Source organism: Diabrotica virgifera, chromosome 3 (genome assembly GCF_917563875.1).
Source record: "Diabrotica virgifera virgifera chromosome 3, PGI_DIABVI_V3a".
Classification (NCBI taxonomy): Eukaryota; Metazoa; Arthropoda; class Insecta; order Coleoptera; family Chrysomelidae; genus Diabrotica; species Diabrotica virgifera.
Window position 1 is genome coordinate 10654719 of NC_065445.1, and position 15042 is coordinate 10669760.

Below are 15042 nucleotides of genomic sequence, written 5' to 3' on the forward strand. Positions count from 1 at the left end.
AAAACGTATTTATCTTTTAAAATACCCTGTATAGCATTACAAATCTTCATATTTTAAAAAAGAAGACATCGAAGAGAATCCAAAAATCTGAAAATATACAGGGTGTCCCATTAAAAAAACGAAGTTATAAGCTACTTCCGGTATAACCGGAAGTTGCAAAGAGATGAAAATATTTTCATTTAATAGATCATCCTTCAAAACCCCTGTATTCCAATTTTCGTGATTCTGTGGCCTTTAGTTCTCGAGATATTTCTAATAGGCCAGTTATCTGCCTCACCCTGTATATTAGGTATATAATACCTAATATAAAAAATATTGTTTTTTACATTTTTTACGATTATTTTTGAAATTTCTCATTATAACTTTTTTTCTTCTACATTTAGGTATATATTATATTATATAATAAAAAAGCTTATTTTGTTTACTTTAAAATGGTGTATTACAAAAAATTCTAGGATTATTTTTGAATAAAATATTATTTTTCAAAATGTAATATTAATTAATTATTATTTTTTAAATTTCTCATTATAACTTTTTTTTCTTGTACATGAATATACTGTATATTGCCCAAAAAAGAGGACTTATTTTCTGTTCTTTAAAATGGTTTATCATCTATATTTAAATAATGGAAACCGAGTGATTCTTTGATATTTTTTTACCTGTATTATTTAAAATTATTTCTTTTACAAAAATTACACAAACATTAGTCTTAAAAAACATCACTAAAATTATTTAAACGTTGACATTTAAAAAATTTTCAAAATCAAAGTCCATCTCTTCGTTAGCATTAGCTTCAATATCTTCCTCTGACACCTCAGTTATCTTACGAGTTCCCACAATTAGTACCCATGCACATGCACCCTTTGCAGAATATTGAACAACTAATTCCTATTCCTACAACCGCAGTTTTTTGTACATCCTTTGGTATTTACATTTACATGCTATTTTTTCAAGCAAAGGTGCAGGAGCTTTGACAGTAAATATTGGAATTAATCCATATTTTGAAGTTTGCCCGGCCGAGTCAAGTGGATCCAAAGTATTACCTATAAAAAATAAGATTCAATCATAATACACAATCACATAAAAAAGTTGTAATGAGAAAGTTAAAAAATATTCATAAAATTTAAAATCGATGCAAGTACTTATTACATTTTGAAAAACCATAAATCTTATTCCAAAATAATCCTAGAATTTTTTATAATACACCATTTTAAATTAAATAGAATAAGCTTTCTTTTTTATTATATAATATATACCATATAGAAAAAAAGTTATAATGGTAAAAATAATCGTAAAAAATATAAAAACTCGTTAAAAGTATAAAATCTTGAAAAAGATAACCTCTTTAAAAGAAGTCGTACAACATTATACAGTAGAACATTTTAAAGGTAATTGATTTCTATTCCTCTTACATGTACCATTGCATATGCCTAAAGTTGCGTAGCGTAGAAATAAGTTACAAAACAATATTTGCGAAATAACAAGGAAAATTGCCCAAAATTGCTGTGAGTGGCAAACTTTGAAAAATCATATTTCGAAAACGGTAAATCGTAATGACCTCTACCAAACATCAATTTAAAGAAAAAGTATGTAAGTTTTTTTTCTGTGAAGCAATGTCTATACCTATATCCCCGCAGACAAAAGTTATGTGACAAAAAACAAAATTTCTTCCTTTTGGGTTTCTTTGTGCTTTTTCTTTTGAATATATTTTTGTAAAAAAGGCATCTTTGACTTTAAAAAGTTATATTTAGATAGGAAATTTAACCAGGAACAATTTTTATGTAGACGTGTTGGTACCAAAAGTTCCTAGAACTCACCCTAATGTAACCTGTGCCCAGGGACTAATTCACCCATTTCTCAAAAACGCACCCCGTTAAATGGTAGCACTCCGCGGTTTTTTCATATATAGAGATTCATTTTTAACTATTTAGAATGGGAAATAAGCCACAATATTATTAAAAAATGATTTTTATTAACGTTTCGACGCCCAAATCGGGTGCCGTTGTCAAAATACAAAATACTATTAATATAAACAAAAATGTTGTTGCTTAGTAAAAAAATTCTTCTAATAATTTATTTAATTTGACTCATTTATATCGGCAATTCAGATACATATGATACATTTTAAAGTAGAAGACTTTAAAATGATATTGCCAATATTTATGAGTTGCGTTCCTGGGACGACTTTACTGAAAGATAGTTCATTCGATTACATGAAATCAACCCCAACTCAAGAATATCCGTCACAAAAAAATCATAGCATGTGATCTGTCTTTAAAAAGACAACCACATGCAACGGTGACATTAAAATTCTCGCGTTAGAGATCTCATAGTAAATCACGAGGGAAAACCAGGAAAAACCTCGTGATACTATCCCGACATCGTAAGTATTTGGTCTTACATTTAATTTACTCTCAAAATTAATACCAAATTCTGACTTTACTATAATTTTGTTTAAATTATAAATAATATCAATAATACATGGGTATATAAGTAATACTAAAATATAAAATATGTACTAACTCGACTATTGACTTACTAATTGTGGTATTTTCTTTCTATTGACTTCCTCTTTCAGTATGGGTATCCACATCCTACTGCATTCCACCGAGGAATTTGCGACACAATTGGTTTCGTTTAGCATAATTAGAGCCGCTTCTTTGATTTTTCTCTTTTTACTATCTGTTTCTTTCAGGACTATACTTGAATCTCTCCACTGAACTCTATGTTCATTATCCCATGCGTGTTGACATATTTGAGATCTATCAAATTCTCTATTTTTAATATAAGATTGATGTTCACTTATTCTAACGTTTAATGGTCTTGATGTTTCACCTATATAAAACTGTTCGCATTCACAAGGTATTTTATAAATACAATTCTTTGTCCTTTCTTGTTCATTGTTAGGTTTAGTTTTAGATAGAATAGATCTCAATGTGTTGGTTGTTTTGAATGTTGTTGAAATGTTGAATTTATTTCCTATTGTTTTAAGTTTCTCGGATAGTCCTTTTATGTATGGTATTGATATTTTCCTCGTATTATTTCTTGTGAATGTTGTAGGATCCCGTTCTATGTTGTTCTGTTCCATTCGATCCAATCTTGACAATTCCTTATTTATAAACGATAAAGGATAATCATTTTTTAATAAAACAGATGTTAAGAATTGTTTTTCTTCTAAAAAGGAATTTTCGTTAGAACAAGTAATTTTGGCTCTATCATATAAGGATTTTATGATTCCCTTTTTAACGTTGATGTTGTGATTTGATTTGTAATTGAGATATCTGTTGGTATGTGTTGGTTTTCTATACACTTGACTCTCATATCCAGTATCCTTCTTTAAGACTAAAACATCGAGGAAAGGCAGGGTGTTATTATATTCCTTTTCCATTGTAAATTTTATTGTCTCTTCTTGATCGTTTATAATATTCAGGAATGTATCCAACAATTCTGATCTATGAGGCCATATTGAAAACACATCATCTACATATCTCCACCATACAGTGGGTTTTAAATTTTGTTTAGAAATGATATTAGTTTCGAAATCCTCCATAAATATATTAGCCAATAATGGAGATAAAGAGGAGCCCATTGCTAGACCAAAATTTTGTTTATAAAATTCATTATTTAGTTGAAAATAGGTATTATTAGTACATAATGTCAATAACTCCATTATAGCTGATACATTTAGTTTTGTCTTAGTTGTCAATGTATCATCATTCTCTAATTTCGTTTTGATTATGTTTAAAGTTTTATCTAATGGCACATTTGTAAATAAACTGTTTATGTCAAAACTTACTAAAATATTATTTGGATTAAACTCAATAGTTGATAATTTGTTTACAAAATGTTTTGTATTTTTTATAAATGTGTCATCATTATTAGCAAATGGTTTTATAATGTTTAATAAAAATTTTGATAGTTCACTACAAGGAGAACTGATGGTACTACAAATGGGTCTAAGTGGTATGTTCGCTTTATGAATTTTCGGTACTCCATAAAAATGTGGTGACTTACTGTAATGAGGTGTAATTAATTTTCTTTGATAGTATGTTAGATCATTTTTAAATTTGAATAAAGTTCTATAGATTTTGTTTTCCAGTGTTTTCGTTGGATCCTTCGTTAATTTGGTATAAGGTCCATTTGTAATTAGATCTGTAATTTTGTCCTCGTATTGTATTTTATCCATTATTACAGTTGCATTTCCTTTATCCGCTGGTAGGATCGTTATGGAGTCATCATTTTTTAAAGTTTTTAAAGCTTTAATTTCCTCTTTACTGAAAATTTATTTATTCTATTTACTCGAAACGTTAATAAAAATCATTTTTTAATAATATTGTGGCTTATTTCCCATTCTAAATAGTTAAAATTGTAAAAATGCCACAAGAAAATAGCTTCAGAACAACATTAGAGATTCATTGACCATATGAATTAATAAAACCCCGTTAACGTTGTAGTTCCTTTCTATAGTACATAATCAATAGCCTATATATAAAATATTATTAAATAATAAAAAAGTTAGGTTTAAAAAACAACTAGCAACGTTCTTCATCAATACAGGGTGTTTCTAAATAAGTGCGACAAACTTTAAGGGATAATTTAATTCTGCATGAAAAAATAATGACTGTTTGCTTTATAAACGTCCGTCTTTATAAATTTTTAATTGTATGTCAAAAAATACGCAATAACTACCTCTTAATACCTACCAAATTTCATTTCCATATCTCAACCGGTTTTAGAGCAATAAATAAATCGTCAGTTTGTAAGAAAAAATTCAACGTTGTTCTGAAGCTATTTTCTTGTCGCATTTTTGCAATTAACTAGTTTTGATGGGAAATAAGTCACAATTTTACTAAAAAATGATTTTATTAACGTTTCGACGCCCAAATCGGGTGTCGTTGTCAAAATACAAAAAATATTAATAGAATAATTTTTTAGTAAAATTGTGGCTTATTTCCAATCAAAATTAGTTAATTGAAAAAATTCAACATCCCGTATCTCGGAAACGAAGCATTTGCGGACATATTATGTTTATAAAGCAAACTGTCATTATTTTTTCATGCAGAATTACCCCTTAAAGTTTGTCGCAATTATTTAGAAACACCATGTATTGATGAAGAACGTTGCTAATCCAACATAAGCGAATGAATCAAAAAGCAAATTGTTAAGAAAGCCTAAGGCTACAGTTGAGTTTTAATTTCAATATTTTATATACGCTGGAATATTCCACAGGGTGTTCCAATCTTTGAGAAAAAACACATTATCATTGTTACACCCGGTATGCAATGACACTTATCTGTTTAGCAACAATATTATTACATCGATATTTTTGAAGAATAAAGCTATAACATATTTAAAAAATCACTAAAATCGGACAACAGGTTTAGGATATACGAGACATCAAAAATGTCCCATATTTAAGGTGGTGCGTTAATTTTGACGCTAAGTGTACATCGAAAAGCGTCCTAATTGTTTGACAACAGCAATTGATTACCATTAACATGTAAGTTATATCACGCTTTTTTATTTTAGTGATTTCTATGGATTCTAGAAAAAAGTGAGCTGAGGGTGTACAGGAGAATTCTGAAAATATCGTGGACAAAACACATCAAAAGAACTTTTCAGAGCAGCGTCTCTAAAGTCTGAATAGCTATGATGATTGCCGAAGAAGAAGATGAATTCTAATAAAGTTTGGATAAGACTTTTTATAAACAAATGATCACTCACCTTCGACAGCTGAGCGAACTTGTTCCAAAACTTCGATGATAGTGCTCGTCTCATTCTTGAAAATGACTTTCCCATGGTTTTCTGCTACTAGAGCGTCGAGTTTGTCCTGTAGTTCTTTTTGTTCATCTAGGTACTTCTTTCGACGGTCTTTGTGTATTTGGTCCGGTTGTTCCACCCAACAATCCAATTCTAGTGTATTTTCGGCATCTCGGTTCGTTATTGTTTGTAAAACTATTGTATCTCGATCTAAATAAAATAAAAAATAGTACAAAATATGTGTGATAAGAAAATATACACTCTTATTCTACCGGGTGGTGAATCGTAAAACGGGCCATAGGAAACTCAATGTAAAATTTTAAACTGTTGAATTCCTGCTTCCCTAATTATTTTACATCATGAGAGAATATTTGTAGAGAATTGAAATCTGTATTAAAATCAAAAGTTAAAATTGTTCTACGATTTAAATGCATTCCAAAATTTTGAAAAATATGATACATTTGCCACCGTAGGTATGTGTGTAAAAGTTAGGCCACACATTACTATTTAACTGACAGTGCTCACACCATTGACTGAATAAAAAACCTTTATCGCCAACCGTCACTAAAGTAATTCATTATTGTACTCATTTGACGCCATTTGCGGCAGTAAAGTAACACTTTATTGTACTGAAAGAAGAATTTTACTTTACCTGCCGCGATTAATCAAAATAAACTGAGATTGAATGTAAGTGGTCGATGGCAGTAATCGATTATTTATTTGAGTCAACTTAAAATTTATTTACTTTAATTATTAAAAATATTGTACAAAATTTACGTTATTATTAATTAAATTTATGTCAGGAATTGAAATTCTGTAGTATTTTGCAATTATATTCATAAAACGTAAATCAAAACTTTACAGATTTAGTAATTAGGTACTTATTCAATATTAATAACAACTATCGATTAAACATCGAAATCGGCCATCATGCAAAAGCTTTCTGTCATCGTCATTACTGTCACACGAAATTTTTATTTCGTCCAAAATTAATAAAATTCTTAAATATTTTGTGTATATTATGAAATGGTGTTTTTGTTAATTGGATTATATGTATATGACAGTGACAGATATTAATGATAATTTGTTAGCAAATATATTTATTTAGATTTTCTACTATTCATCAAGGGAAAAGCAACTGCGCTACGGTAGGCTACACTTCATAAACATAACGTAACTATTAACGGTATTTTGAATTTTTGATATTTTATTAAATTATAAGTGTTAAAATTGGTTTAATATTTAAATAAAAATACGATTAAACTGTTTAAAATATTTTTATTTCGTTGAAATCATAATAACAGAAGTATAACGTCTTACGTGCCTACCAAGTACACACACTCTTTTTTCATTAGGATGTAATTAAGTAAGTGTTAATGTTTTTTATGATTGGCGATTAAATTTTGTATGCACCACGTCAGTAAAGACTCTTTATCGAACTCGTCTGTTCGCTCGGCTCATAATATCAGACTTGTTCGATAAAGAGTTACTTTACTGACTTATCAACTGTATTGTTTTTAAACAATAAATGATAAAATGAAAATATTGACAGTTCAAAAATATGAAAATAATAACTTGATTGTGACACATTATTGCACTGTGTGTGGCCTAACTTTGGGCTGAAAAACTGAAAAATGTATTACATTTTTACAAAATTTTGGAATATGTTTAATTCGTAGAACAATTTTAACAGTTGTTTTCAATACAGATTTCAATCCTCTACAAATAGTTTCTAATGTCTTTGATGTAAAATAATTAGGGAAGCAGAAATTCAACAGTTTAGAATTTTACATTGAGTTTCCTATGGCCCGTTTTCCAATTCACCACACGGTATAAGGAATGACCTAAGAAAGACCTAGATTATCTATAAAAAAAAAACAATGAAATGGATGGCAGAGACGTTCGCATAATTTTAAATTTGTATTGGAATCAAACAACATCAGTTTTAGTAGATGGTTTAGAATCACACGCTCTTAATATTAAAAGAGGAGTACGGCAGAGATGCCGTACAAGAAGGAATAATTGTAAACGGTGCAGTCATCAATAATTTGTGATATGCGGACGACACAGTCCTCTTAGCTTCTACTCAAGAAGATCTGCAAACACTACTTAACAGTGTCGTTGAGAGCTGTAAGAAGGCAGGTCTTGATCAGAATATAACTAAACCAAAATACTCATAAGGCATGCTCTCGGTCTTACTTTATGGTGTCGAGACTTGAAGTCTTGAATAAAAGTGATCTAATCGCCTTGAGGCTCGTTTTGAACGCAGTCCAACACGAAGAAAGACTTCATGGTTGAAGAACTTGCCAGATTAGTATGATATTGATACAAGCATTCTATTTAGGGTGGAAATGAACAAGATTAAGATAGTTATTATGGTAACTAACGTTCTGAAAGGACACGGTACATGGAGAAGAAGAAAACAATGAAAACTTTCAGTGACACATGTTTGATTTCTTTTAATTAATTTCAGTGACTATTCAAACCATTTTCAAAATTGTCTAAAACTATAAATTGTAGGGAAGCCTAAGCAGGGATTTTTGCAGGAACTCGAGCGAGTCAGATTATCATATGGGGAGAACCATATCATATCCTGTAGATGTACCTCTACCACATATTGGCTCTAAACACAGAGGAATTCGTTAAGGGGGCCGAAAAAAAATCTATCCTTAGAAATCCTCGAAATCGTCAGATTAAGATAAGGTAAGTTAAGTACATACATGCAAAACAGTGTATATTTCAAAAATCTGACGATTTGGGCACGAAGTTTCACAAGAAAAAAGCGAATATTTCGCGAAATGAACGATAGATCTAAAAACTAAAAAATATGTGCTCAATATTTGTCAAAAATCTATCGAATGATACCAAACACGACTGCCCACGGAGAGGGGGGGGGGGTAAATCTGAAAAATACACTTATTCAATATGTTTGAAAAATCTATCGAATGGCACCAAACACGACCCACGTGGGGTGGGGGTTACTATAAAATTTTAAATAGGAGCCCCCATTTTTTATTGCAGATTCGGATTTCTTATGTAAAAAATAAGTAACTTTTATTTGAAACATTTTTTCGAAGTATGGATAGATGGCGCTATAATCGGAAAAAACAATTGTTGGAAATGGAAAATTAAATTATAAATGAGTCCCCATTAAAATGGAAAACTACTTAACTTTTTTGGTTTTAGAACCTACTCTTCACAACCCAATAGGTCCCTAAAGCGCTCGAGTGACTGCACATTTAGCATACATTCCTCCCCTATTAAAAAGTTATGACTAAACGAAACAGAAATACCCACTAGAATAAAAAAAGACACCAAAATAATTGACCATTATTTTCTGACGGCAAAATATAAAGCCAATAACCAGGAAACACTTTAAAACAGAAGTAACTGGCAAAGAAGACTGCGCAAAAGAGATAAGAGAAAAATATCCAATATAAAAAGTTTAGAACAAGAACGTATATGGAAATTATATTCAAACAGGTTAAATGATAGCTTTATCAACTTTATAAGGAAACACCCCTGTCAAACTTCATTAGAATATTGCAATGGGCCGGACATGTGATAAGAATGGGAGAGGATAGGTTACCAAAAAGAACACTGAACGCTAGAATGCAGGGAAAGAGACCGGTTGGAAAGCCAAGAAAGCGCTGGGAAGACACAGTAAACAGCGACGCACAAGCACTTTTGGAGTCCATGTATGGAGAAGAGCAGCAGTCACAGACAAACAATGTTAGAGGCAAAAAATAAAGAAGGCCATGGCTCAATTTGGCTGTAGTGCAGTAGACAAAGAAAAAGAAGGTTAAGTGATGAATTAAATAGAACAGAATTTGGAAATACAGAATAACAATATGAATATATCAAAGATAGCATACATGCAGCCAACAGAAGAAGCCATAGGTTAAATGGAAAACAAATAGTAGTTCTGTAGGCTCAGGATACTGAGACATCGAAAGCCCCGAAGACGCCAGAAGGGATGTCGAAAGCTCGTTGTAGTGACAATCAACGTAATTTAATCAAGGTTAATCCATTTGCGGACACGACTGCATATGCAGACAAGGGGAAATTACTGTCTGCCTAATATAAAGTCGTGTCCAAGAATGTGTTAAATAAATTAATTTATATTAATTTTTGTAATAATAAAAAATTATATTTACCTGTGGGTGCAGGTTTAGCAGTCGCATCTGCAGATTTTCGGTGACTTACTTTGTGTTTTTTCTTAGGTGGCGGACCCATAGGTGGGGATGGAGCAATTGGCATGACCTGCTCAAAAAATATAATTTAACACCAAATATTTATGGCAGTTACTATATGATCGTTTCAGTTGTTATATTCGTGAACAATTATTGTAACTTGGTTATTATTATTATAGTTCTTTAATATCTTTGTTTACAACAAAGAGAAACTGATGGTATCAAAACTGATTTTTTCTACGAGCGTGCAAAAATGTCTACTTTCGCGCACGCATTTTAGTTTAGAAAGTTTTACTTTTCCGCACGCGTGTTACTTTTCCGCACGCGTGTTACTTTTCCGCACGCGGTTTACTTTTCCGCACGAGTGGTAATTTAGATATGTTAATATGGCCTTAAAGTAATTATAATACAAGCAATAAACTAATATTTAGATATTATTTACTAATTTATTTCAAATATATCTTATTGTGTTTATGTTTTAATGAAATTAACGCGAGAATTCGATGAAATAAAATAATTTTGACATAATATTCGAAAGTCAAATCAGTAGACAATAACAGTGGTTTTGAATCGTCGTCATGGAAACCAAGATCGTCGTCATGCTACCAATTATGCTGAAACTTTGGTTTTGACAACCTTGTCAAAGAATTAATTTGTGTATGTATTTTAATATTAATTAAATTAATTGATTAAGATTTGGTCATTTTTTAAAGACTCGTAGAAAAATATTGTTCCTAACGCTTGCAGAAAGTCTCTTTTCCGCACTGGACTGCTTGCCGAACTCCCGCTTCGCGTCGTTCGGCAAACTGCAGTCGCGTGCGGAAAAGTATGACTTTCTGCACTTGTTAGGAAAATAACTATTTCTGAATAGTATTTGGATACTTTGAACCAAGGTTTTTCTTTCACTTGATCTAAATTTTAATTTTGGACCTTATGTATGTACATAACTAAATGTCATCATCATTGGTTCCACAACCTTCCTTTCCTTCGCCTTAATAATCTAGATTTGAATTCCTTTCTTTTCCTGTTAACCTCCTTATACAATTCTCGCGTTTCCATTTGTCTAGTCATTTCAGTTCGTATTCTATTTGCTGCTTCTTCTTTCTTTTCAGTATTTGTTTTTGTCTGGTCTCAGCTGTCTATACTTTTCCTCTAAGACTAAGAGACTAAATTTACCAGACATTATAAATGCCATTTAAATCACTCAAAAGATTCCTAAATGTTGTTCAATGCCATATTTATAGCTGTTTCAATAAAATATATAATTCTATGCCTATATAATTAATTCTTTTTGTGCAGTGATTTTGGAAACAAAAAAAATAAAGAGAAGAAAAATGTTCTTAAAAAAATATAGTTACCTGAATCAATACATGATTTAGGGCCGGTTGTTCAAACGCTAATCAAGAAGTTGATTATAATTAAGTCCCCTTAACAACCATCAAATAACACTCCCCTCATTCGTACGTCAATCAGTTGATTGTAATCAATTATGTTAATTATCATTATGATAACTAATATAATTGATTAATTAATTATTAATTATGCTTCTTTTCATGAGCATTTTTCAGTGTGTCACAAATGATAGAAAAAAAAGGTAAGTCCATGATAATATACATTTTAGTGACATGACATTTTAGTTAAATCTGACAGTTGTCACATTTTATTTGCAATTTGGCATAAAACCAAATCAATTGTGTTTATTGCATTTATAAAATGGTATTTTCTTTGATTTGTATAGTCTTATAAATTGTACAGATTACATATATTCGTAGATATATTATATATTTCGTAAATATTTTTTTTCGATTATATCGCCGTCTATTGACAACTAGAATAAATGTTATAAATGTCACCGACGAAATGTAATCACCGACGTGCGTTTTTTTTTTGTCACATGCAATTTAATGCGTTACAAAGAAATCGAAAAACTGTGACGCACTGAAAGATCCTCACGAGAAAAAGCATATTAATTAACATAACAATTATTAACATAATTGATTAATAAATCTCATAATTGTAATCAATAATGTTTTCAGCTACCCAAACAAAGTTGACATTGACAGTTGGTGACAGTACCTAATTAAATACTTGATAATGATCAGTTGATTCCATTTTTGATTAGCGTTCGAACAACCGGCCCTAAGTGTATAAAAATTTGGCAAGATAATAACTGAAACGATCATACACTATAATAAATAGTCAAAACAACTATCCACAATAGTCATACTAAAAAAACAAACATTTTGTGTATTAGTAGAAATAAACTGAAATATTTACATTATATACAACAATTCTTTAGGCCTGGAGGCTCATGGCTGAAATATTTTCATTAATCTTGTAAAATCTTTTGATTTTTATCTAATTGTTATGGTTCATTATTGGGACCGTGCAAGTTCGGCAAAGCGACCCCTATTTCTACGCTCTATACTAAAATTCGCACTTTTAATTATATTGGCCAATTATATTAGTCCTGGTTACTGGATAATTGTCAAGGCCATAGTCCAAAAAAATAATAAGAAGAAAAAATAAGATTCAGGTTATGTTATGAAAACGTCAACAATTGTATGTGTTAAATAAAATTAGTTATTAAAATGCAGTACTGCAAGCAAAATAAAATTAATTAAATTTACCTTTATATAGTAATTGCATATCATATCAATATTGTGGAGCAATATATAATTTTTCTGCTTCATTGACAGAAGGTATGAAATATACGTCAATTTGACAATTTCAATTGACAATATGAATTATTTAAGATAGTTGCAATATTTCTCCGCTACTCGCGCAGGGTCGTTTCTCGTTTCCCCTTCCAAGTACTTGCACACCGCGAATAATGTAAATAGCTCCGTTTACCTTTGTGCATACACAGTTAAAATCACACATTTTGTGGTAGTATTAACAACATTAAAATAGACTGTAGATACTTCTAGACTGTAGACTAAGTACATACTTCAAATTATGCTACTATAGTTTATTCGCTTTCAAGATGAGTAACAACGCCAGTTTCAGATATCTGATTCGTGGGTTTTTCGTATCGTCGCAGCTTGTTATTTGTTAGAAATAACAATAATTGGAATAAATTAAATTATAACAAACGACAAGCTGCGACGACACGAAAAACCCACAAATCAGGCATATAAAACTGGCGTTGTTATTCATCTTGAAAGCGAATGAACTATAGTACTAGTCCATATTTACTATGCATTAGCAATAAGATATATGTCTTTTATTGATGAAAAAATATATATAGACTCCAAAGTACTTAACCGAATCCAATTTTGAAACAAATGAAATCAAACTTGAGTTTTTGTTCATATTTATTCAAGCTTTTAATAATATTGTTATTACTACGTTATTTATGTTATAAATATAAGCAAAATGAGGAAAAGCTTTAGGATTATACTTAATTTATGAAAAAAGCAAATTTAGTGTATAAGCTGTGGTGTTTTCAAATTTATAAGGTATCCCCTGTTGTTTCTAATGTAAAAAGTATTTTATGATTATTATTCTGGTTCCAAAACTGCAAATTTTTATAAAGAAATCATTTTGTCCTCATGTAACATTCTCAGCATTTATTTTAAGCTATTCTCCTTTATTAGGCTAGTCATCATCATCAATGCCTTTCATTCTGGATGGAATGTTTGCCGATCTTACTTACAGCTCTCTGATTCACTTATTGCAGTGAATCACTCTGCCATTATTCTTGTGTAGTGTCAAAGTTTGTTGTATGACTTGTCTTTCCTTACAATTATATTCCACTCATTTCGATATGTGCATAGTTCCCTCCAGTTTCTCACTTCCAGAATTTTGATATCTCTCATGACCTGGTCCTCCCATCTCTCTCTGGGTCATCCCCTTGGTCTTTCAGTTTTCATCTGGTGATCTTCTCAATCAGTGGGTCTATTTTCCTTCCCTCTGCGCTATTAGTGCACTTATAGCCCAGTAAATGAACGAGAAATACGGCGATACCGTGCTATTTTAAGGGGCAACTCCGTATTGCATGAAAATTTGGATTTGGGTTCTACTTACCCTCCACTTCAAAGTTGAAATTGTGCCGTTGGTTGCTTTTACCTGCGGGGTGACAGTCACCCCTTCTCGGGGGTGAAAAAACATAGGTTCACGATAAGACCGGAAATGGATAAATTGACTGATTTTAAGCAACTTTTGTTCTATAGAGTTTTTCATGTAAGTCAATACCTTTCGAGTTATTTGTGATTGAAAATGTTTATTTTTCGACAAGAAAACTACGTTTTCAGATGGTTTTTCGCAAATAACTCAAAAAGTAAATATTTTATCGAAAAAAATATCCTTAGCAAAAATGTAGCTTATAAAAAACCTAAAAAATGGTGTATCAGAAAAGTCTATCAGTCGAGTAAAAATAAAGTTGTAGCTCATGAAAAATACGTTTTTATTCGTCTAATTCCAAATCGAATATTTCAAGGCGAATTCATCGAAAAATTAAGCACTCTTCGGGAAAAACCCATTCAAACTTTTTTAAAGTGTTCACAAAAAGCTTTATTTTAATTGTTTATAAAAGTTTCTAGCATTAAAAATAAGCGAGCTACGCTAAAAATAAAGTTGGTCCTCTTTTTTTTGGTAAAAATATCATGAAAATCTCCCGTGTTTAGCTCTCCAAATGAAATTAATCGCTGCCGCTTTACAAACAATTTACTTACTTATCTATTTTTTATATGATCTGTCAGTCTCATCGGTTTAAAGTGCTTATTTTTGAAAGGGTTATAGTTGAAAAATCTTGAACGGGTCACTAATTACGAGTGTATGCAAATTTTGAACAGCCATATCTTAACCAATTTTTGTCTTGCGGAAAAACAAAATAAAACTAGCATATTTTGAATAGCAAAACCTACATTTTTTACTCTTTAAATTTTACTTATCACTAATATTTTTTAAGTTATTTTGAAAAAAGGACATTTTTCAAAAATTTTTAGAATTTTTCAAAAATGTTTCAAAAATGTTTTCAAAAATAAGCACTTCAAAGCAATCAAAGTTACAGATCATATAAACAATACACAAACAGTTAAAATTAATGGTAAAGCGTTAACGGTTAATTTTATTTAGGGTGCTAAAT

General features: G+C 30.6%; 1 protein-coding gene across 2 annotated transcripts in view; it reads right to left on the bottom strand.

Moving 5' to 3' along the window:
* The window catches only part of LOC114324247 (uncharacterized), an 81476-nt gene that overhangs the window by 53558 nt on the left and 12876 nt on the right, over nt 1–15042 (bottom strand). For both annotated transcript variants that reach the window (XM_050646285.1, XM_050646284.1), the window contains exons 4-5: nt 9918–10023; nt 5725–5970 (exon numbers count right to left, since the gene is read on the bottom strand). In XM_050646285.1, the coding sequence (XP_050502242.1) occupies nt 5725–5970; nt 9918–10023 (352 nt within the window). The remainder of the gene's footprint in view (nt 1–5724; nt 5971–9917; nt 10024–15042) is intronic.